The 25,832-nt window shown below is 39.2% G+C and overlaps 1 protein-coding gene across 4 annotated transcripts in view; it reads right to left on the reverse strand.

Moving 5' to 3' along the window:
• actn1.L (actinin alpha 1 L homeolog) overlaps nt 1-25,832 on the reverse strand; it is a 58,157-nt gene that overhangs the window by 27,201 nt on the left and 5,124 nt on the right. For all 4 annotated transcript variants that reach the window (XM_041571980.1, XM_041571979.1, XM_018228789.2 and 1 more), the window contains 5 exon segments: nt 4,942-5,056; nt 3,167-3,286; nt 1,949-2,035; nt 327-414; nt 122-200 (listed from right to left, as the gene is read on the reverse strand). In XM_041571980.1, the coding sequence (XP_041427914.1) occupies nt 122-200; nt 327-414; nt 1,949-2,035; nt 3,167-3,286; nt 4,942-5,056 (489 nt within the window).

Consider the following 25,832-nt stretch of genomic DNA (forward strand, 5'->3'; position numbering starts at 1 on the left):
AGATAACTGTATGTGTATACCTGTACACCAAGGGCACAGTAAGCTATTTTTGTTAAATAATTATTTATTAGAAGTAAATAGATATTTACACATTTGTAATGGACAACATGACAATCGTTACCTTGCGTAATTTGCCATAGTCTATAAGTTCCGGGCGATGCCGATGTATAAGGGCACAGAAACCAAGACCATCTTTCCAGCTAAAAGAAACAAACTGACTGTTAGCAAACAAAGAATCAAGATTAACCCAGTTGCAAATACAAGAGCAATATAGACTACTATAAGGTATACAACACTCTACTATTTGGTGGGACAATGCTACTGACCTTATGTGGAAGTTTTGGATATTCACATTCTTGTAGGGTGCAGTCTTTCTTTGACACCACAGCAATAAGCCTTCTTTGGCAGATGTTTCTGCGAGAAGATATCAAAACAGACTATTTATAAAATAGGCTCTCAAATATAATTATTGATCCTTCATACAAGTAATCATAAACCCCAGAAGTGAACTGTATAATGGTATTCCAGTTATCCTATATCAACCAGCCTGCATTTCTATCGCGGGATCTAGCGAGTATGTATAGATGATATTATATATTATGTACACACACACAGAAATATAAACATCCAGCAGTACGATATGTGCATTTAAGGTTCCAAATCTTCATATTAAGAAAGTGGTGTTATACAGCGAGACATAATCCATGTGTTAAGACTATTTAAGTTTAGCACTGCATTTTCTGTCTTTACTTAAAAAAGAAACATTGGAAGCTGAGGTTATTTGATATCATTATGGGTGATAATGGCCTTTTATTAGCCATAGTAATATTTGTTTTGTTTTTTAAATCCCCTACACCATAATAATAAAGTACTTTTCATTGTTCCAGACCATTTGAAATATAGAACATATGGTTGGAGCATGCTGGTCAGATTCTCTGCAGGGTAGTAACAAAGTGCTGACTTCAAAGAGGCCTTATCTCTCCAGAACTTTGGTAGCACTAACTGGTTCAAGAGCCCACTTAACTAGTTGCAGATGCCAGAGCTCAACAGCCAGCATGGCTGGCTAAATTTCAAGATACAGAGGACCAGACACTATATAACTGAAAGCTTTGTACCGCTTATTGTAGCAAAGAGGGGCCTGCACTCTGCTCTGCTTTGAATGAATAAAACATATTTGTACATAGTACTATTACACCAGGAACAGGCCAGTTCTGCTAGGAAGCATTGTCTGGTGGAAGACATCATGATGTGTCTGTTGTCTGTACACAAACACGCAATGAGGTAGCACACTGGCTTTTTCTACATTGTAATGAGCCCTCATCAGATACAAATAAGCCAGTCTCATGGTCAGTCTGGTGGATATCAGAGGTAGTCAGTAGAGTTCTGTATTGACTGTTGTCCACACAGAAATACTCAGTGAGGCAGTACACTTGTTTCTTATATTATGTATTTAACCAATATCAGATTTGATTGACTTCAAAGTGCCATTAGTACAGGGGAACTATCACCCAATTCAATGTTTACAGTAAGATGTTCATTGAAGGCAGAATATCATTTTAACTGTATTCTAATCTATCGGAACATTAATAGTTCTGTTGTTATTGCCAACATTAACTGGTTTTATAGAACTGTCAGAAGACAAACTAAATCTTGCAGAAAAAGGAGCAGTTTCAGAGTACAACCATCAAATGAGAGCAGCATACAAACTGGTAGAACAACCATTTTCATGTGATTCCCAACTGAAAGTGCACATATGCATTCGACTAAAATGGGTAGTTATGGATGTCACGTTGAGTTACTTTGATACCAAGTCCCAAGCAAGGAAAATGCACAATAGTCAAAATGCCATATATGCCTTAAATTTTAGGGTAACACACAAGAGGCATTTACTATGGGCAGGCTCCATTCTGGGAGTGGAAAGAACTGCGCCTGTGGCTCAAAATCTTACCTTCAACAGAAATGTCTTGGATAGCAAAACGCAGGATAATTGTCCAAATCATTCCTAATGTCATCTTTGCATTGCCATCCACAATTTCTGCGGAATACAGGAAAAGGAAGAGAGAATCATCACTGTTACATCATCTTTTTATTTTTCATTGTCTGTTTATTTAATATATACTGTCTGTAGTAAGTTTAGCCTTTGTCCGCAGTAATTGTTTTTTACCACTCCAAATGAAGTGTCAAAACGTCAAACCTGCCTGCTACCTCCCCCCATGTGGAAAAATCATAGTACCAGATTTTTTGCGCATTAACGATAGACGTGAATGCAGTGACTAATTATTATTTCTGTAGTTCTCCTACAAGTTAGGTACCGTACAAATTTATTGAGCAATATGTTAAATTTAATGTGTCGTTTCATAACCCTTAACTGCTATGTAACTATGTGAAGTGCTTTGAGTCCTGTGGAAGAATAACGTTATATAAATCATTCCATTTACCCCTTTTTTCCCTTTAATGTAACACGGAAGAAGAACATGCAAACACACCAAAAGCCCAAGGCCTTTTGCAGCTATTTTAATGATACTATTCTCATCCTTTTCAGACAGCAATTTAGAGGATGCTTTGGCGGGTTTCTCTTCGGCTCCACCTCCACAAACATACAATTCCTTTCAACTGATGTCTTGAGTTTTACACTTAAATACACTCAGATATATTACTTAGGTAAAGACTCGGTTAAAGAAAAAGACTTAGGTAAAATGAAAGACTCATTCTTCTCATAACTTATCCGGCCTGTGGCATCTCGCATGCATTTCATCCTGTAGGCCCTTCCTGTGCTCACTCTGCCCTTTTCTTCTTGGGCTCAGTTTTGCTTTTCAATATTAATATTATCAGTTCACCAAGGTGCCTTTATATCACATGGGACACATGATTGTCCCTTTCTCTTAATTACGCTTATGCATTTATTGAAAAGTACTTTTACCCTTTTTTGTGGACTATAACTAAAAAAAAAACTTTTTAAGGCACTTTTACAAATACGACATAACTATTGTGGCCAGAAAACATCACACACAGCCCAATATATTATTGGCTACATTCCTAATCATGTGGCTGTTGGTGGACCGTTGGTGTAGTATTAACAGTATCCAAACAGTTACAGGTTACGTATTACTGGCCGAGGAAACAAGTGTATGGAACACAGCATGTAATAAATGACTTCCATTAATACCTTCAGCTCCAATGGATACCAGTCTTACACCTTTACTGGCAATAAAATCCAGGGCTTTGTTGACGTTGGAGATTCTGTGTACACGCATCTTGCCTCTTTCAGGTTTGGCCAAACGCTCACCTACAAAGACAAACACTTCTTATCTAGAGCTCCTGGCACGTCACAGTATAGTACAGGCAGCATAAATACATAGTAACACATAAAACCATAGAGCTAAATCATGCAACATGCTCATATCAATAGGTTTTTATTTATACATTGAAAGAAAGAAAGAGTAAAGGGCCACAGTCATTATTTATTTCCCGTTTGTATGAAGAAACCACTGAGGGTTTGCAGTTCACTCTTTTATTCTTTCTCTAGATTCTATGAAGGTATGAAAATCCAAATTTCTCAACTTCATTATTCACAGGATGCCTAAACAAAGCCATCTTAGTTTCCTCTATATTTAAATCAAAACCATAATTTAAGAAAATACCAAGGTGGCTTAGTAGCCTGGGAGACATATCTGACATTAGTTGGGGCATAGCCAATTTAATGTGGCTGGTAAAGTGATAGACCAAGCATGCCATCATTAGGAATGACCTCTTTGGTTTTCTCATAGTCTGTAAAGAGAAGTATTATCTTTAAACAATGCAAATCTATGTACATCCCTGCAGCATGCACAATTTAGCAAGAAAGTCTTTAGGCTAATGCCAAACATGGAGTTTTTAAACATTCCGTCAATGGCATAATTACACCAATGTATAAACATTCTTGGCAGCCAGGTGTCTTTATTTAACTTTATCAAACTTCATCGTAATTATTAGCAACTTCTTGTTCCCTGTGATGCATTGCGTCATTGTGCTTGCGTAAAGGTAATGACACAGACACTAATGATGAGGTACCATACTCCACATAATGACGCAGTGACACAGTTTCATGATAATTGATGGTGCCATCTTGAAAGTGCAGCACATTTCAACCACATGTGGTAGTTACCATTGTGTTTGCATTGCAATCAAAACTCATAGAAAGTTAATGGCGTGCATCAGCCAACACCAAATAATACCTTGCCCTGTGTTGTTTGGCATGTTTAGACCCATCAGAAATGCAATGGCAAATGCAATCCGGGTTTAACTTTAATAGACGTGCCCCTCTCGCCCCACCCCTTTTGTGACATCATGTGTCTATAAAAGGAACCCAGAAGTCGGGTGCGGGTCAGGAAAAGCCCGACCCGCACATCACTACTTGTGATGTTTATCTCCAGTGTTAATAAATATGCCCCTTAGTGTGCCTTGTGCTAATTGCTATATCTCCTACACACTAAAGCAGTATAACAGTATATCATTAAGCTGGGGTAAAAAAAACATATGGTCTAATGCAAAACAACAAAAACAAGTGCTTTCAGCACTCAATAACTAACTGAACATTTTGGTAAAAGCCAATTCTATGTAAAAGGGATGCTTTTAAAATAGGGAAAGACAGCCTGCCCCAATTAACTCCCCAAAAACACAGAAATCTGGCCAGAAGAGTGTTAGATCTTGGGGAGCAAATCAAACTTGTGTTAGAACCTTTAGGGCAGATAATGTTCTCATGTTGTTGTATAGTCAGTGCGTGGGGAATTTGTTATTCTGTAAACTGAACTCACATCACATAGGAAGCTGAAATGATCCACCACTGTCTGTGAACACAAATTACAGGAGAGGCTGCTGTATTTTGGGAGTTAGGGTGATTGGGTTAAATTAAGTATGACTGATATAATTGGTGATTATTTTATTGATGCCATCACTGCTCACCTGAAATGACTTCAAGTAGTAACATGAGTTTAAGGCCATCCCTGAAATCTTCATCTATGTTCTCAATCTGTGTCCCAGCCTTCCGGAGATGTGAGTTGCACCATGCTGTGAAAGTCTGCAGGAGAGAAACAAGGAGTTACTATGTGAAGAGCGACAATACAAACTCATATTTGCCAGCCAGACTGATCTTCAACGGGTAACACATGACAAAACCAGTACACGGTCATTTCTGAGCAAATGGTCTATCACTTAAAATTATGAGCTGTGGTTCCTGCATCCAACTGTTGGCTACGGATAATGGGAAGTATTTAGGAATGGTACAAGATCCAGAAGGCAAGTGAGCATAGCAGAACTGTTCTGCTCTCTCCATGTAGTGGGTAATTTATCCTATACAGCACACCCCGTGAGCATGATTATAACAAAATAAAAATGGCATAAATAAAAAAAGTCTATGAGACCACTGGCCGTACAGGGAGGATACCTTGGTGACTGACATTTAGATTCTGGACCTTCAGCTGGAAGCTGAATGATGCCAAAGGTATTAATAGGGAAGAAATGTAAAAACAGATCAAAACAGGTGTTTTGACCAAAAAATTACCCTAATAAAACAGGGTAGTCTTTGAGCCTTTTCCAATATCCCATAAACCTGTTTTCTTTCTCTTGCCAATGGATATTTCTGTTGTTCCTCTCCTACACCATCAAGTGCTCTTACAGCCTCAGTCGGTTAGAACTGTGGCATTTTATTTCTCCCCAACACCACCCTCCATTCTCCCTCATACACTTACATACTTCTTATTTAGATTTAACTTGCTCTCTCTCATTGTATCATGACTAGAGAAAATGTAAGCTTGATTTAAATCCAAAGGCAGGCAATGTTAAACTCTATTAAAACTGATCAATACCAGAGATCGATTTACAGAGACAGTTATTTAGGTTAGGGGGGGAAAAAAAGTGACACAGGGTTGTTGTGGGTCAATAAGAAAGTATTTAAGGGGAGCAAAAAGGCTTTATTTAACACTCTAGAGATCTTAAACTGACCACAGATAATCTGCTGACCAAAGTGTGCAGATAGATAGTTTGACAATACTTAAAGGGGAACTCCGGCTTCCAAACCAAAATTTGATAAAAAGGCCCACAAAACACAGAAACCCCTAATATACCCATCACTGTTACCGGTTTCTTCAAAAAGTATCAATAAATGCAGTTTTTTATGTTGAAATCCAGCTGTTTAACAGTTCTCTTTCTGAATTATTTGAAATCCTGGCAAGGAAGGAGGGACTAAAACACTGATGTTACAAATTGTAACAACTTCTCCACAGCTTACAGACAGTATGAAGGAACTACATAACCCACAATGCATTGCACTGTGATGTTCCTTTCCTTATTGAAATCACGTGTGCAGGGAATTGTGGGATTTGGAGGATGCAGGCTGAGGACAGCTGGCTGTTGATACAAAGTAACAGTAGTCAGCCAGCTCAGCAAAGTAGTCAGAGAGATTAGCAGGAGAGCAGGGGGCTAGGCTTAGGGAAATGTCAGAAACCATTAAAAACCATGAAAAGTCTGCATATTTTTTTAAATGATGTATACTGCAAAGTTGCTTGAAATTATGTTTACTTTTCAAAAAGCTTAAGTTATGTTTTTGTGGAGTTCCCCTTTAAATAGTGTGTTAAAAGGGAAATACCAATACAATGTTGCAGATATGTATGTAGGGAAACTAAACAGAAGAAGACACATTCCAATTACAGAGAAGGCCTCTGTAATTACAATGTGTCTTCTTCTGTCTGTATTCCTTTAGGCTAGTGTCACATGGAATGTAACCCACAATACACAAAAGCTCTCTATAGGGCAAAGCACATGGCTAAGAGTCAGCTGCAACACTTAGGAATCTAGCTGGTTTAATACACTGACCAGTTCTTTACAATCACTGGTAGAGACCAGGGTCGGACTAGCTCTCCAGGATGATGGGAAAAATCCCGTTGTGCCCCACCACCATGGATCTTTGCACAGAGGTCGGCTTGGGTGTATTGGGCAGGTCAAATGTCATGGCAGAGGAGGGGTGAATGGCGTCTGTAAGTGGGGGCCTTTCAGGTCAGGTCCTCTACCGGGCCCATGGGGTCCACAGTGCTACACTGAGTAAAACACAGTCATACTCTAAAAGGGCCTATTTAGGCAAGCACCTGATGAAGGATATTTATATCCGAAATATGTTGTGTGAAAAATAAAGACACACTGAGTTTGCTGTGGTTCTCCAGAGTTTATTTGAAAGCTGATTTGGAAACACTAAATACACTGAATGCTTTTAACCCAGAAAACTCTTTGGGAAAAATACTCAAAAATTAGAGCCTAGAATTAGGAGTGATTTTTTGGGTGGTTTGGGTGGTTTTTAGACAGATACAAAGCACCATCAGCCCAACAAAGTAAGTGTCTGACCACATGGGCAGATTCGGGGAGATTAGTCGCCAGGTGACATATCTCTTCTTCGCTGCGACTAACCCCCCCCGATCTGCCTTCCACAGGCTAAAATGAAAATCGCCTGGGGGCAGGCACACGGAGTGCCTCATTTTCCTTAGTCGCCCATAATTGCCTCACGAGGAAACTTCGGTCAACTTCGGAAAACAAAGCCCTCCATGTGCCTGCCCCCAGGCAATTTTCATTTTTGTCAGTAGAAGGCAGATTGGGGAGAAGGAGATTTGTCGCCTGGCGACTAATCTCCCCGAATCTGCCCGTGTGGCCAGACCCCAAGTGGTAAGTAAGGAACGGTAAGTGAGTGGTATAAAGTATAAACTGAGCACGCTGCTGCATATAGTACCTCAGACAGTAACAGATATTTTCTGCTACATAAAAATACACATTAGACACATTAGACCTGTGGAATCCTTTAAAAAAATCGAAAATTTGAAGGACATGTAAAATTTTACTGCAAAAAAAAAAAATGCAGTGACAGGCTTGCCATCCAGCTGAGAGGAAAGAAGCCAATACTGCAGTAGCTGAATATAAAATAGGAGAATATTTCATGTCTTTTTATTTTTAGGTGGAACAATTGGCACAAGGCTGAACTAATGGTTAAGGCACGTGGATCCTCCAGCTCTGAACTAGACTTTGCAAGGAGAAGCAGATATCCAATAAATGGAATTAAAGCAATCCACGTTACATAGTGAGAACAATAATAGCTCAGAGCTATAGCCAGCAGCTTGGCTGCTCCCTTGTAAACGTGCCAGAGTAATCAAAATATAAACAACTCAAGCAAAAAGGCTTGGGGTGCTAACTGCTCCATAGCAGAGGGAAGGAGTGGCTCAAGATACTAAGTGGCCCACAGCATGGGAAGGAGGGCATGACCATTTAACTAGATATTGCCACCTTAAGTGTGCCCACAGCAGTGAGACTGTAAGATATAAGCTATCAACTACATCCACAGCAGACAGATAATAGAAAATAACTGTGACCACTAGGGATGTAGCGAACGTCGGAAAAAAAGTTCGCGAACATATTCGCGAACTTGCGCAAAAATGCGAGCGGTTCGCGAACGGTTCGCGAACCCCATAGACTTCAATGGGAAGGCGAACTTTAACATCTAGAAAAGACATTTCTGGCCAGAAAAATGATTTTAAAGTTGTTTAAAGGGTGCAACGACCTGGACAGTGGCATGCCAGAGGGGGATCAAGGGCAAAAATGTATCTGAAAAATCTGCCTGTGTGTGCTTGGAAGAGATAGTGTAGGGGGAGAGCTGTTAGTGATTTCAGGGACAGATGATAGTAAGTTTGCTGGCTAGTAATCTGCTTGATACTGCTCTGTATTGGAGGGACAGAAGTCTGCAGGGATTTGAGGGACATTTTAGCTTAGGTAGCTTTGCTGGCTAGTAATCTACTGTTCTCTTTAAACAACTGCCATACGTTGACCTTGTAGGCATTGTTTGGTGTTTTTTCTGGAGACGGTAATATTATGGATATTTAGACAGAATGTGAACAAGGTCACACAGCTCGATGGCGGGTTGAAGAAAACAGTGTGCAAATAATGCCTACAAGGCCAACGTATACACTACTACAGCGGTGGATACGGATTACGTAAAATATATTATGGCTGCTTGAAAAAAGTGACTCCGGTGTTTTTTCTGGAGACGGTAATATTATGGATATTTAGACAGAATGGGAACAAGGTCACACAGCTCGATGGCGGGTTGAAGAAAACAGTGTGCAAATAATGCCTACAAGGCCAACGTATACACTACTACAGCGGTGGATACGGATTACGTAAAATATATTATGGCTGCTTGAAAAAAGTGACTCCGGTGTTTTTTCTGGAGACGGTAATATTATGGATATTTAGACAGAATGGGAACAAGGTCACACAGCTCGATGGCGGGTTGAAGAAAACAGTGTGCAAATAATGCCTACAAGGCCAACGTATACACTACTACAGCGGTGGATACGGATTACGTAAAATATATTATGGCTGCTTGAAAAAAGTGACTCCGGTGTTTTTTCTGGAGACGGTAATATTATGGATATTTAGACAGAATGGGAACAAGGTCACACAGCTCGATGGCGGGTTGAAGAAAACAGTGTGCAAATAATGCCTACAAGGCCAACGTATACACTACTACAGCGGTGGATACGGATTACGTAAAATATATTATGGCTGCTTGAAAAAAGTGACTCCGGTGTTTTTTCTGGAGACGGTAATATTATGGATATTTAGACAGAATGGGAACAAGGTCACACAGCTCGATGGCGGGTTGAAGAAAACAGTGTGCAAATAATGCCTACAAGGCCAACGTATACACTACTACAGCGGTGGATACGGATTACGTAAAATATATGAATGCTGCTTGAAAAAAGTGACTCCGGTGTTTTTTCTGGAGACGGTAATATTATGGATATTTAGACAGAATGGGAACAAGGTCACACAGCTCGATGGCGGGTTGAAGAAAACAGTGTGCAAATAATGCCTACAGGGCAAATAATGCCTAAAAGGTCAACTTATACACTACTACAGCGGTAGTAAAATAAAAAAAAGTAAAATAAAAAAAAATGAATATTAAAAAAAAAAAATTAAAGTTGGTGCTGCTGAACTACTAGGAGCAGCAGATTAGCACACCAGTCCCACTCCCCAACACTGCTAGACTAATAGCACTGGGCTCTTATAGTAGTAGTAGTAGTAGTAGTAGTAAAACAACAAAAAAATAAATAAAAGCAGTCCTTACAAGGACTACTGTTATTGCAGCAGTCAGCAGATGAGATCAGAAGCAGGACAGCTGCCCACTGCAGCTACATACAGAGCACTGCAGTAGAAGGTAGATTACTAGCCAGCAAAGCTACCTAAGCTAAAATGTCCCTCAAACCCCTGCAGACTTCTGTCCCTCCAATAACAGAGCAGTATCAAAACGATTACTAGCCAGCAAACTTTCAACTGTCCCTGAAATCACTAACAGGCAGCAGCTCTCTCCCTACACTATCTCTTCAGCACACACAGGCAGAGTGAAAAAACGCTGCAGGGCTTCGGTTTTTATAGGGAAGGGGAGTGGTCCAGGGGAGAGCTTCCTGATTGGCTGCCATGTACCTGCTGGTCTGGGGTGAGAGGGCAAAAAAAAGCGCCAACAATGGCGAACCCAAAATGGCGAACGTCGCGCGACGTTCGCGAACTTCCGGCGAGCGCGAACACCCGATGTTCGCGCGAACAAGTTCGCCGGCGAACAGTTCGCGACATCTCTAGTGACCACAGCAATTAAGAGCACAAGGATACTAATTGTGTCATGTCGACAGAGTCTGCCTTGAAAAAACATGTCAAACAATGAGATTTTTAATGATCACTATATGTGGTTCCTGTCCTTGGCAAGCAGACCAAAAAAAAAAAAGAATACAGACAGAAGCTATCAGCATTCTACAGAAAATGCTTAGAAACTACAAGAACATTTTTATGCATGGGGAAGACAACCCTCCCTAATGTACAGGGTACAGCTTACTGTTAAAAGATAATTTGATCGGTCAATTTCCTGTGTATTAAAATACACCTTTGGCTTTTCTCCATATAATTTCACACACAATAGGCACACTGCTGTGCTACTGGGGCAGTGCCAAGTGTCTTCCCGTGCACGCTTTATTATGATAGCAGAAGAGGCCTTTTTCTGTAGCTGTAGTTCACAGCACCTGACATTGCAGAATATTGCAACCAGGATTCATTTAGAATATCTAGATAGCTTTATGTTATTCAGCAGATAGCTGCAGCATAAAGACAACAAAAAGCTGCAACCTCACCCCTGTAAGCTAATGTTGCAATAAGTGGTTCCTCTGCCAGTACTGAAATGCCATTGACTTCCCGATTGTGCCCTTGCCATCCGCCATTTACTTCAGTGGCTGTCCCTTTATACACAGGGCATCTTTGGTCTAAAAATGCAAACTTGCATGGCTGAAATAAGCCCCATGGGCGTAGGGATAGGAGACTTCGGTAGTAGACTGATTGCAGCTATTTATACTTGAATAAATGGGGATATATAGTAATGTGATGTGTTACAGATTCCTCACTTTATATCAGTGCCAAGTGAGCGCAATGAAGGAGCATTGGAACTGCTGTATATATTATGCACTGTGTCCCCAAAAAAATAAACTGTGGAATTAAGTGTATCCAGCAATAACTGAATTTTATACTGGTCCTAACAGTATCGAATTGTGGGGGTTGTCACAGTAAATACTATGTATTTACTATCTCCGCTTATCATCAACTAAGTGGTGTGGGATGTAGATTGCTGGGTCTATATCCTCACTGGCATGTTAAAGCATTTTCTATCTTCACTGATAAAATACACATTCAGATTATAAATATATAAAGTAGTAAAGAGAAGAAATCACACAATGCCATTAATTGACGGACAGCAATCATACGAAAGTTTTGTCCGACAAATAAAAGTGATATCATCAGATAGGCAATACATGCAGAGATATTATCAGTAACGCATATAAATCTTTTAACCTGTCCAATCGACTGAAAAACCATTTGCCATGGTACGAAAAACATACAATAGTATCTTTGCATCTATGGCCAGCTTTAGTTGTTGCTCCTATTTGGACATAAATACAGCTCCAAAGTGGTGAACTTTATATGGTAATAAATAATACTCATTTCAGCTTTTGGTGTTAATAGCCCTTTAAGCTCTACTGCTTGAGTACTGTACAGTATAGGAAAGGGTTAGTGGCCCTTTAACAATTTTCAAACCAGCTTTTGTTTGTTGCTTGGCAACCTGTGAGTTAATTATACGTGGGAATAATCTCGCAGGGTTTGGCACAATCGTCCGCCTTCCCACATACGATCTGATTATGTGACAAAGTTCTCTGTGCAGTAAGAGGGCAGGCTACTAAAGGTATTTTGCCTTTTCAGTTTCTCTTATATTTAACCCTTATATTCGATGTTTGTCATATTTTCCAAAATTTGTCTCAAATTCGCCCAATGCATTTCATTCTTTATACTATTTTTTTGTGAAGCCCTGGCTCTTAAGTGGTTTATAACTCAGGCCTGTCCCACGTAAACCGGGACCATTGGTGTGATGGTTTTGCCCAGTTTGTAGTCCTATATATTTTTAATTATTTTTAAAAGGATATCATAAACGTCACTTAGACGCTACAGTTTCTAGATTTTAAGGTTTTCATTTGAGCAAATCTGTGCGGTTTTCATTGGCAACACACAGTGCGGCAAAATCAAGACGGGGTGAAAAAATAAAAAAAAAAACAGGGTACTGTTGTAAATCCATTACCAGGTCTAGTAACTTATACCAACTATTTTATGATATTTGCTTTCCAACTGGTGGCCAGTAAATGCAACTTTCTGATTGGATGCCAAGAGCTATTAGATGGGTGCAGGCTTCACCATGTACAGCACAATATGCTTTCTTTCATATCGGTAATTGGCATTGTTGCTTTACACGGGAAATCACTAAAAGATTAGCTGCATGTAAGTGATAAATACAGCATGGAAAAAGTTTGGAATACGGAATTATTTATGTTATTAGTTCACCAAAATGCAATCTAGGTTCCATGGCTTATGGATATTTCTGCCAGTAATACACATTTTACTACTTGCTAAAACCACAAACAGAATTCTTGGCGCCAGCAGGAGCATAATCTCATTATCTCTGCAATTTTAATAGCAAAAGTTGCTGTTCAGGCACTTAAAGTAGTACCCACTCAATCCAGGGAGAAGGAGATTTGAGAAAATGTTTGTAAAGTTTGTAAAGACACCATGGGCAGAAGGTTGAAATCCCAAAGTTAAACATCAGGATGCAACTTCAGAATCCACAGTTTCACTTCTGAGCCCAACCTTTTATGCATTAAAAGTAAAGCATTTCCATAAATCTTAATTATGGCTTTATCTGAATAAAACATGTAGAATACAATAAAGCTGAAAGAGGACTCAAATAATTTGGCTTCTGGGTACATTTTTATCTATGTTTATCTATTGGTTGTTCCAACAAATTTCAAATAACTTTGGAAAAATGATATATTATCACATAACTTGTTTTTTTATTATTAATGTTAAATACACAAAATGGCAGGCACATTGCAGACAATGAAGAGGGCTGTGTTATATGTCCACTGTGGTTAGTGGGTGGGAGTTGCTGTGCTTTATTTATAATTAACTGTGACTGCTAGGAGCTGAAATTCAGAAGCGGTGGAGTTTTTGATTGTGCTTCCCTGTGCTAGGTTTTAACAGCTGGATTTCACTCTGAGCACACGGTCTATACAGAAGAAGAAGAGCTAGCTTTCAGTACATTTATTACAAGATACCAAAGGGCAAGTCACTAGCTTCCTAACTTAAACATTCCCACCATAACTATGATATTTATATAACTCTATTCCGTTTGTACAGTTCATCATAAACTCAAGGGGGAGGGGCAAGAAAGCACAAATGTGTGTTTTAAAAAAACTTAAACCATAATGATGTAGATAAGAGGTAAAAGAACAGTGCAAATGAAACAGTAGCGCTTAAAACCAAGGCTTATTATATGCAAAAAGAAATGGTGCCTATTGTAAGCTCTTTTGAGCAGGAGCCTTCTTGTATCAGCTGCATTTTTGTATGCAATTTGTATGTTTGATACCACTGTGGAATATGTTGGCATTTGTTGACATTTATCCATTTCTATTTAATAATAGTTAAGGAATTGGTTTGAGATTCAGGCAAATCCCAGCACTTTCTGCAACCTAAGGTTTTGGCCAAATTATAATTATGTACGTAGCAAGAACAGGCAGCAGTAAATCTAATAATCTGTCCAAACAGTCCAGCTGTGATGCAGTAGGGTTAGATGAAGGTCTATATAAGATAAGATCCCTGTATGCGCATTAGGGCAGGATGGCAGATATCAGTTATGGTCATATCATGGATTCAATTGGCACAAACAACTAAACAGCAAGAAGCAGAACAATCTGCAAGGACAGCACAGGCATTAAGCCCAATAGACAGTAATATAAAGAACCTCTACTCTAATATATCACTAAGGGAAGTGCCACTCACTTGCATGCCGAGTCCCTGACTGGAAATGGAAAGTACTTTTGCACCATGGTCATAAAAGTGTTAAAAAGACTATTTTACTATCCCAGGAAGCTCTCCCTTGTAAGGCAATTCTTGGGGCTGAAATACCCTCTAATTGTCCAATTTACAAGCTAGCTCATCTGTTACAACACATTCAGGAATGTTCCAACATGCCATTCACGTAAATGCACCTTTATCTTCCAACATTCCTTTCTATCAGATCAAATATATCAGCACTGCTGCCTCCAGCTTCCCTGAACAAAAGCTTCCTGGATCCTTGGCCAGCCACTGTGAGGCTGCTATAGCTCCATAGAATATCTGTTTTGGAGGGGAAGGAGGGAATAAGCAATAAAAAGCTATTAAAGAGTAATGCTCTCTCCTCTGTTACTTTACAGTGAATAGGGATTGTGTTGAATATATGTTAGATCATAATTTTCATACAGCTGCAATACTGCATTTTTTAGCAGTGACAGAGCTGGAATTCTCCTTCGTAAATGAGCCATACGTTTGTAGCTTCGCCATGCTCCCAGGTGCAATTAACTGGTTATTTAGTGCCTGAGAGTACAGGCAACACAGAAGAGAAGTCATTGCGCATTGCACTGGAAAGGACAGTTGAAATCAATGCCCCACGTCCAAATTACATGAAAAACATAAATATATAATAAATATATAAAGGCTTCTAAAGTTTGTGATAGCCTTAAGCAGCCCACAAAATTTTAAAATTGTATTGTCACTAGGATGCAGGCATAATATATAGTGAATAAAGTACCCCCTCTTGTAAAATATAAGGATATTATACGTTACCGAGGAGTTTCATGACCATATAAAAACACGAGGTCGAAGGCCGAGTGTTTTTATACAGGTCATGGAACTCCGAGGTAACTCCTAATATCCTCATATTTTACAACTGGGGGTACTTTATTTATTATAATACACAAATTTCAGTGAGTCATGTGACAGAAATGACATCAGAACTCACCGTTTATAACTAATGACATCAGAACTCACTGTTTATAAGGCTATAATTTACAAGATATTCATAGCTTTTGTGTATTATAAGATTTTATTGCATGACCCCATATCATGTAGCACTGCTGCAGTCAGTCCTGGCCTCAGTATACAAAGCAATAACTCATCTTCAAATTAAAACCATTAATATTCCACTAGCAGGAACTGCTTTATTCAGCACCCGTGCTTTCAGTAAATATCATGAGTTCCGGTGGTTTGAACATTATCATTAATAAGGGTGCGTGACATTGGGAATTCTCTTGTTTACACTTGTTACTTTTTTAATTCCAGCCAGTATAAATGTAAGTTTATATTGCAGCAATGGGGAGAGGTCATAAGATAAACACAGGACAAAGAAATCCGGTAGCTTGTTTTAGGATGTCCTTCCTTCAGACTGTTTTTGAGTGACCTTTGGATATACAAATCGAGGTTCACGGAGGGGAAAATGGCTTTTGTGCAGTTGAGCACCAGCCCATATTTGGTTGTCATTCTTGATGCTGGGGTAATTTCCCTTTGACCATCATCTACTACGCTTTTTAACTAAAACCCTACAGGCTCAGGCAAAAAATATTTGCACCAGGCCTCCACACCAACAATCTTGCTTAAACGTATGTAGAGTGCACCTCAGTATCTTCTGTAGACCCCATTATTATTTATTAGCAGAGCACTTAAGGTGTTATTTACTACGTTCAAGCTAGGTTGCAAAGCACATAAAAAGGGCACAATCCACCATGCTTTTTGAGGAGTGGGTGGGGGGAGGCATGTAGGCGTAACAACATTCCCACCTATCACACATTTATTAATATTTGAAGTTACAGAAATATTTTTTTCTTTTCTAAGATTCTGTCCGGCCCTTTAATGGTTAGCAACAGCTGGACAGATTTTTATTTTTGCATAAACGCACCATAAATGATCAGCTCAAATGATGTTTGTCTTCCCTCCGTTGAGTTTGGGGTCACATGCCTAATAATGTGACCTGAGCACTTAATAAAAATACAGCTGCTGGCCTGTTTACTTTAGTGCAACTGAAGCACATCTTTTATTGATGCCGAAATTAATGGCACTCCAGTCACATTAGGAATTCCAAACAGGGCTCTCTTTAGTAGTGTTGGTCCCTGACCCCATCTTAGCTGTGTGCTAGTGCATAAGCACATATTAGGACACCGCAACATTTTATATACACATTCAGGATCTATCCTCTGCACATCTATGCACATAACCTACAAGAAATAGCAGGAACATTAGTCAATGGGCAAAACATACTTGGTTGAACCCCATTATTTAGGTAGAGTAGGACAGATACCTAGGTGCCATCGCAAGAAAGAATGAGAAGAGAAGTATACCCATCTGGTGTGACCAACCAGTATAACTATCCACTCTTACCAGCCAGTATACCTACCCAGAACTCAGTAGTTAATCAAGAGGAAGGAAATTTCAAAAGCAGAATCCGTTCTCTAATTTTGGGTTGAAGAAAATGAATTCTAGATTGGAGACATGGCAATCTGACAGTATGCCTGGATCAGTGTGTCTCTTAGTTTATTATCCCTGGATCAGTGTTTTTCTTTGTTTAATTATACATCATAATCCTAAATGATTTCCAGCCTCTCTTTAAAGAGCAGCACTAAAGGTCTTGGCAGTGCATTCTACTCTATAACCAGTGTATGTGGTCACTGATTAGGTATATGGGGCTAAATGTCTATAATGTAATCAACTCCAGGTGGGTTAGTGCTTTGTTTTCATCAGCCTCTGATTTTAAGCACATACATTAAACAATGGACCAATTTGGGCAATGGTATTGTCATGCGTGGGTGCTATAATGACTTATTTGGCCAATCAAGCTAGAGCTGATTTATAGAATTTGCCAGTCTGCTACTGGGAAACGTGTTGTGCTTGCCTATGTAGGGTCTACCATTGTCCTGCAGTTGTAGGTATAGATTGATTGAATGGATCTGTACTATCTGAGATCCATCCCTAAGGAATCTGGAAGTTTATGGGACATCTGCATGGACATAATTTTCTACATTTCTACATCAGTCTGTACCTTGGGCTTTGCTATAGTGACTCAAAAGGATTCTGTCATGAGCAGGAAAGAAAAATCTCCGGTCTATAATGAGTGGGAAGATGCAGCTGTCTGTATCCATAGGAATACAATTATAGTTTATGAGATTACAGCTGGACAGGTATTGGGAGAATATTTAAAGGGAAGCTACATCAATCAAATGTCCTGTCTAGTCAACCTAACTATAGTCAAATGTGTGTTAAAGGGCTTGTTCACCTTTAAATTAACTTTTAGTATAATGTAGAGAGTGATATTCTGAGACAATTTGCAATTGGTTTTCATTACTTGTGGCAGCTCTTCAGTTTGCAGTTCTAGTAGTATGGTTGCTAGGGTCCAAATTAGCCTAGCAACCATAAATTGTTTTGAATAAGAGACTGGAATATGAATAGGAGAGGCCTGAATAGAAAGATCAGCAATAAAAAGTAGCAGTTACAATAAATGTGTAGCCTTACAGAGCTTTTGTTGTTTAAATGGGGGTCAGCGACCCCATTTGAAAGCTGGAAAGAGTCAAAAGAAGAAGGCAAATAATTCAAAAACTATAAAAAGAAATTTTCATAACATATTAAAAGTTAACTTGAAGGTGAACCACTCAGGTTGAGCAGTTCGATCCAGCCATGTATAGTCAATTTTGCAGGAAAGTCTGTGGCCATCCTTTTTCGCTTACACATATTATTATGCATATATTGATTAACAGATAGGTAACATTCCTCGGCCAACAAATGAAATGGGTTGTATCTAAAGGTGGCCATAGACGTAACAATTACGATCTTTCTTGGAAAAGATCTTTCCCCAAAAGATTGTTCATTTCAATAAACACGTGTAGAGGTGAATCGTCGTATTTGACGATTCAGCACTAACAATGGCCGATCAATATTTTCCATCCAGCCAGATCGACGAGCCAACCGATATCCAAGTCTTCTGCCGATATTTCTCGACTCGTTTCCCGCCATACACGCACCGAATAAACAAATTTTCTTACAATATTATCTGTGTCTCTATGGCCACCTTAACGTATTCTCAGTAAATAACCCAAGGGATTGCTGGCTGATTGGATCAAAATGGCCAGCTAAATCTTGCTTGCACGTGGCCAACTCAAAGCACCTATACTAAACCTTTATGTTTTGGCATGTGTTAAAGTAGAAAATAGTCATAATTAATTAAATAGGTTTCCTTAAAATTTCTTGAATAATATGTCCCTTATTACTGTGAAGCTAAGAACCAGGGAGCATTGGCTGCCCAATACTCCTGCCCTCCCTGAGTCTTCCAGGATCTTTATCTTATGTTAATACCCCACTTAAACCGTAATACGGGCTACGCCCAGCTCTCTGAGTGGTCTGGTGTGGTTAAATGGAAGTCTAACAAAAACAGTAGCCATAACACGACAGGCATTGTGTGCTGTCATTTTTTTTACTCTCTCTGTGTGGGTGTTTGAAAAAACTTTAGTCTGCTTTTGGAATTGTTCAAAAGAATGTTTGCTTTACTCACATTTCTTGTACAAACTGCAACTAACACCAGTTTGGTGGATGGGAGCACATCTGTTTGTGAGCACAGTTGAGCCCATGTATGTACATGTGGGATGGCTGCTTCAGGGTACACATCTTTGTTTTATTTGGAGACTCAGTGGGGGGGTTATTTGTTAGGGAGGTTCACCTTTCCAAAACTGTGCAAAGGTCTTTTGACTGTGGCATTTTACAGAAAGTTGCTGGAAGTATTTAGAGTTTAGAAGCAAATGCCTAGCTGTTTGCTTCCTATCATGTCAAGCGCATTCATCACGCAATGCAATGGCTTTTGGAGTTTTGCTTCAAGCTCTCCTTTAAAGTCAAACATTTCGTCTAGGGTCCCCCTTAGACCTTAGCAAGGTTACATATCTATGAAAACATTACTGTTATCAGCCCTAAATATCTAGGAAAGAAAGGCTTTACTAAAAATCTCATGTAATTGACCCTCAGGTTGGGCTTCCAAGAATATCTAGGTGCGTAAACAGCCATTGTCCCCAAACCTCACCCAAAATAGCCTTTAGGCAGATTCAATCTAGCTTTTACTACAGACTTCCCAAGGGGGCAGGCCTCACAGTCTGGGAACAACTGATGTATTAAGATGTAAAATTGTTTGCAGCTTAAGGCAAAGTCCTATTCAGTGCACTCCTGTTGAATAAGGGGGTATACTGCCCCTTTAATGTACTTTGCAGACAGGAAAATATTGGAACTGTCTGAGAGTTGTTCTTAGTTTTGGCGGAACCTCAATAGTCTGTTTAACCTATATAACTATACAAGTCCTGGCAGATACAATTACTCACATCCTTTATCGACGTCCATGCCATGAGTGATATTCATTAGCCTGTGCTTTGGAAGGGAAACATCTAACTTCCAGTCGATTGTACAAATGTAAACCCCACCTCTTTACCATGACTGGGTTACTTTAGATGACATACCTTTAGGCTTCTCTGTCTGCATATTCTCTATACCTGACCTTAGTGTGTGTTAATATGAAAGGCAATTTAGATGGTTTGTCCACTTGTAAAAGTACTCAAGTGGTGCAATATGAACATGTTTTGTGTCATTCCAATATGTCCCAGGTACACTTTTACATATGTGTTGCCAGAGATAATAATCCATATTGCCTATTCATATGGCATGGCTTGTAATGGCATCTTGCTTTGGGAGGTGACAAGTACTTCCGCTTAGGAAATGAGTAGTTAAGATCCGAACGACCTGTCCTTTACTAAAAGCAATAGGTTGGGCAGTGAAAGGCAGAGTTAAGCATTCCCTCTAATCTATCCTATAATTTCAACAACAAGTGGGGATGAAGAATAATCCCTTAAATGGTGAGTGGTAGAAGATAAATACATTTTGTTTTGGGGCAAATAACTTAAACAATGAGCATCCAGTCATTGTACCATAGTTGTTAAATCCACATATCACGTGCTGACCAAAAAGCAAAGGTTTCCCAGAATGGCCAGTATTAATTCTATCATATTGTAGATAACTTTAATGGTCTTTTCTGTTACAGCCTTTTCTTTTACTGTAAATGTAGTCTGTGATTTTAAGCCTAATAATAATGTGTCTTTCATACAATTTAGTTCTTTTGGGTAAGTCTTTTCAAGTGCGCCCTTCTAGGTCTAGCCTTTGGTAAGGGTTACCCTTAGCTTAAAGATATAGGAAAGTATTAGTGGTATCAGTCATTTAGCCACAGTTCCAAGAATATCCAGCTTATGAAAATAAGTATCCACGCTAAATTTCACCCTAATAGTCCCTCAAGCTGGACTTTTAGAGATACTACTTTGAGATAGCAAATCTCATCCTAGCTGGCTTTCAGACTGAGCCCTCTGTCCTGCCACTTCTTCATGTCCCCCACCCCAGGCCACTGTCTGCATGGTACTCTGCTCTCAACCTACAGCCTAAATTCATTTTGGTGTTGAATTGCCTTTTGATAATGGAGGGTCTGGATTTTTTTCAGCCGAATTATAAATTAAATGGTGAAATAGGGTCTCAAAATGCCTAGATTGCATCATTATTGCCCAAATGATATACATTTCTTTGTAATGAACTGTTGCTAGGATTAAACATTTTATAACAGAATGTGTCATTTACGTATAACTTAAAGTGACAAAGCTTTTGCAGTGCCCACAGTAAAAGTGCAAACACAGAAGCTGGAATGTTTGTTGTAGTGTGAGGCATGGGCACTGGAACACTGATTTACTATAGATGATACTGTCAGAGCAGCACCAGTAGTAAAACTTTGTCAACATGAACACCCACAGGGTATTAAAGTGAGACATGCCCCAGCTTTATTGAGGATTCTGCGGTCAGCCATATCAAAGCTGAAAAGTGCAGCTGTATCTAAAGTCCTTGCAGGAAATATTGTGCAGTAAAAAGCTACATATGATGGTGGCATGCATAAAGGGATAGGTAAGGGACATGCATTAGGAGACAGTCCGTAGCATGGACAAAGACATAGGATGGAACATAATGGATTGGGATAGGTGGAATTTTTTCAGGGGAGTGGGTAACATTTATAGATGTACAGTAGAAGAAAATAAAATTTATGAAGACCACACACACTAAAGAGTTTAGTCTAAAAATATCTCCAGATCATTAACAGACCAAACTGGTTATAGTTTCATTCTATACACAACATAAAGCTGTCTAAATGAATAGAAGCCCAAACTGCACATATCCCATTGTTTAGAAGTTGGTCAAACAATTTATTCAGTGATGGCTGCACGCTAAATAGCTGGAAGATTACGACATGCATACAATCATCAGTTGAGCACAATGTGAAATGTGAATTTTGCTAAAATATATAGATTTAAATCTCAAATGTGCTCCCTGAAAAACAAGCCAATATTGTTGGGCAGTTTGCATTGAAAAATATGCTTCTATGAAAAGATGGTTCTTCCAAGAGCATTTGATTGCTAAAATGTTGGAAGAATGTATAAAGCTGGCCAAACACAGGAAGACCTTGGCTGATCAGATCATTTGGCCCTGGGGCCGAACATTAAATAGTATGGGGGCCTGTCTGCTGAGGACTTCATCCACTAGCCGACTGGATAGATTCTCCACCTAAACTTGTATTTATCTGACTGAGCCCTTATCCGATATTTTTTGTGAAGGGTTTTTGGGTCCTACACAATCCAATGTTCTAACAGTCAAATGTGTCTGTTGCCATGATCTGCCAGTTTATGGGCACCTTACAGTTAATTGTAAATGTAATTGCATCAAGAGTAGTATGTCTGTCTGTCACTTGGTTTTTTCTACCTTGATGGTTCTAAACTTTGAAACACCGTAACAGAAGCCAGCATAAGGAAACATGCATGCTGATTTTGCTACATTGTTTGAAAAGTTGATTTTGCCATATTTTATTTTTAGATCTACACCCCTTTAAGGTAAGGTTCACTTTCACAGAAAAAAAAAAAAAAAAGGTGTAGGGTGTGGATTACTATTAAATAGCCTTAACGGTCAGTTGAACCAGAGACATATGAGTAATACTGATGTCATGACATACTGTAATTTATTTCACTTTGTATTTGTTTTTTCTTTGTACACTGTATATTTTTGTATCTCATACAATTCTAAAACAACATCTTAATGAGATTTAAAAAGAGAAAATAGTTCTGTCTCTGTATTAAGTCAAAAAAAATCAACTTATTCCAGCAATGTCTTAAAAAAAAACAAAAAAAAACCCTATGCTACAAAGCTGGCTTTGATCCCCATGAAGTATGTATGTTTGAACTACCACATATGGCGTTTCTGCACTGCAATGTAAGAATGAATTGTTTAATATTGTGACTCAAGGCATTGCGTTTCAGGGCTTAGAATTCCAAAGAGTGATCTAATACAGGATTCCTTTGGCTTTGTAAGTAGAACACTCCTCCTTTAACCTCCTCCCCTTCAGTTTAATAGAAGTTTAAAAAAAAACGAAGATTTCCATTTTTGGACATAAGGGAGCTGCTTAAGTCCTGCCCTAAACCACAGACTCAGACGGGACAAAACCCACAAGGCTGCTGTGATCAGCTAAAAGGAAGTCATAAAAGGGGAGGTGGAAGAGGTATGACAAGAAGCAGAGAGAGATCAGAAGCAGTGTATACTCAGGCACTGTACTTCTATGGTCTCTCTGTATAAGGGACAGGCTGCCTCATGTTGCATTACACATACTAACCTTTAGAAGGATGCTGGGAGTTGAGCATCTTGATAAGCCAAGACTGTCCGTACCTGCTCTATATGAATGCAGAGCTTGGTCCCTCCATACAGAAATACATTTCTATAAATAGAACTGCACTGCAGCTAAGACGTATAACATAGGATAATGGCTCAAGGTAATATCTGAATGTTAGTGTTGGCTTTCTCTAGGCACTGCAGTTTCCTGCCATGCACATTGAGCATAAGGGTAGCTTAATGAACTCCCTAGAGCCAGCATTGTCAACTGATTGTCCTAAAGCTGCCCATGATTCATCATAGACAAAATAGATTTTAAACTCCACTGACAACAGGAATTTATATGAGTGATTGCACGCCTCTGTAAGTATATGCAGTAAATGTGTGCATTTATTGTATTTATCTATGTATATTTTTATTCACATGTCACTACTTGTACCCATGGCAATGTACAGTAAAAGAGTAGATTAAGAGAACATACAGCCATCAACATAAACTAAAATACAAATACATACAAAATACTATTAATTCAGACATGTAATGGGGAAAGGGGCCAAGTTCATTCTAGGTCTCAGAAATCCTCCCTCTAGCTGCCATTAAAGTCCCAGCACCCCTGATACTCTGTTTTCAGATTAGTTGTTCCACAATAGCTAAGGAAAAATATCAAAACTAGTACAGGTATTAAGTGTTCCACTGCAAAAGTGTACTACAGCTGAATCAATGTTATGATATAAAACTACTGGTAAATGCCAGCATGCAAGTTGGCACTGGTAGGATGTTCAAGCAGCTGTGAAAATTATACTCTATTTATGTCCTAAAAACAAAAAACGAGAAGTAAAACTGAAGGTGTGAACAATTAAAGGTTTTCAGCATTTTATTTCCTGAACCTAAACTTTATGCATAATACTAACAAATCTGCTAAATTATTAAAAAAAGCAACAAAACATCTTTTAATGCGCTATCTTCCCTTCTATTATATACTCACCGGCTCGTTATTTATATGATAACCACTTTACTGTAAGGTATTGAACCCTAGGGACTAAGCATCAGTTAAACAGGCCTAGTGCTCTGTGTTTTAAGTACAGGTATATGTTTCACATATACTGAAGGAAGGAAACAAATCAATTGGTGGCTCCATATCCAGCTTGCATGTCACACAGGCCAAACACCTCAAAGGCTGACCCTGATTGTTTAGCAACAAAGAGACACTAATATTACATTTTTACAAACTACAGATATATTTATAAATAATTTCCAGTAGGACTTCTTCATCTCATATTTAGACACAAGTAATACCAGTGTGCAATGCAAGCCAGTAAATATCTGCCTCTCTGAAACTGGAGGCATTAATAGAAATGATTAATGGGATATATAACACCATATTCATTGCACCTATTGAATGCTAGCAGACTGTGGTTTTCTTGAATTTGCAAGGGATTAAATGCTCCAAAGCTTCCTCATGCATTCACAATGCACACTAAGGTACGTCTGTTTCCAGCAGTGTCAGCACACAGTAAGCACTTCTTTATATAAATGTCACAATCGAAACAAGGACGGTGCTACCTCTAGGGTGGCAAGCTGGGCCCCACCTCCCCGGTGTTGTTAACAACTTACAGACTCTGCTCTCCCCTGTCTCTCGCATTGCTAGCAGCAGAACAGAGGTGTGTGTTGTGCTAGGAGATAGTGAGAGTCATATACTGGATCTGCAGTGTTTCTCTGACCTGTGGATTTACCACATACAGAAAATTATCCACGTTTCATTACCCTTTTCCTGCCCCATGACTTTTACACACTGATTGCTTCCAGAAGATAAAAACAGAAATAGACTTAACAGTTCAGTTGCCAGGATACATGGCAGTTTCCCTTCACAGCAGATGTTAAGGATACTATAAGCGGAAACATTTGTCGTTGGTCTTGGGAGACAACACACTAAACACCTGCATTAAAGGGAAAACTTTCTCTTTACATCAAGCTAATGTCAGATTGGTCAGTTTCTTTATATCAGCAGAGGAAGCCCAAAACTGTCTACGCTACCGGTCATTGATCTTAATAGAAATTACCTGGTACTGGTGGTTTTTGGCTCAAAAATGCATGTGTGTGTGTTGATATAACAGTAGCCAATACAAAGGGTCACCTACTATCAATCATCAGATTCAGCTGCCACCTACTCAGACTACTGCTCATCATAGCACAAATTGACAGCCAAACGCTGCCTTCTGTAGCCATATACACAGTCAGAAGGGGCTTCCCGCAAATTAGCTATTTCTTTACAATCATGATTTTGCATTGCATTTGTTAATTGCTCCCTCATGGCAGACATCTTGTATCTCTTATATAAACAAACACCCACCTCTTCAGCCTCGCACTAGAAACAAACAAAATAAAGTAAATATGCTGTTTTAAGGAGCAACGGGAGACTTATTTTTTTACTACAAAGGCACAATGGTTTTCCACTGATACCCTCTGCCCCAGTTAGCTTTGGATTAATATCACCCCTGGCTTCGCCCATGGCTGCGCGTATGTGTAATGCATTGCCTGTGAAGCATCACATGCACATCAAGTACTCAGAGAACCTTTATTTGCCTTTATACTAATAACAAATGTGCGACTATACTTAGGCCACTAGTTTTTCATTGAATGCTTTTCATTGCATGTCA

Source organism: Xenopus laevis, chromosome 8L, assembly GCF_017654675.1.
Source record: "Xenopus laevis strain J_2021 chromosome 8L, Xenopus_laevis_v10.1, whole genome shotgun sequence".
Lineage (NCBI taxonomy): Eukaryota > Metazoa > Chordata > Amphibia > Anura > Pipidae > Xenopus > Xenopus laevis.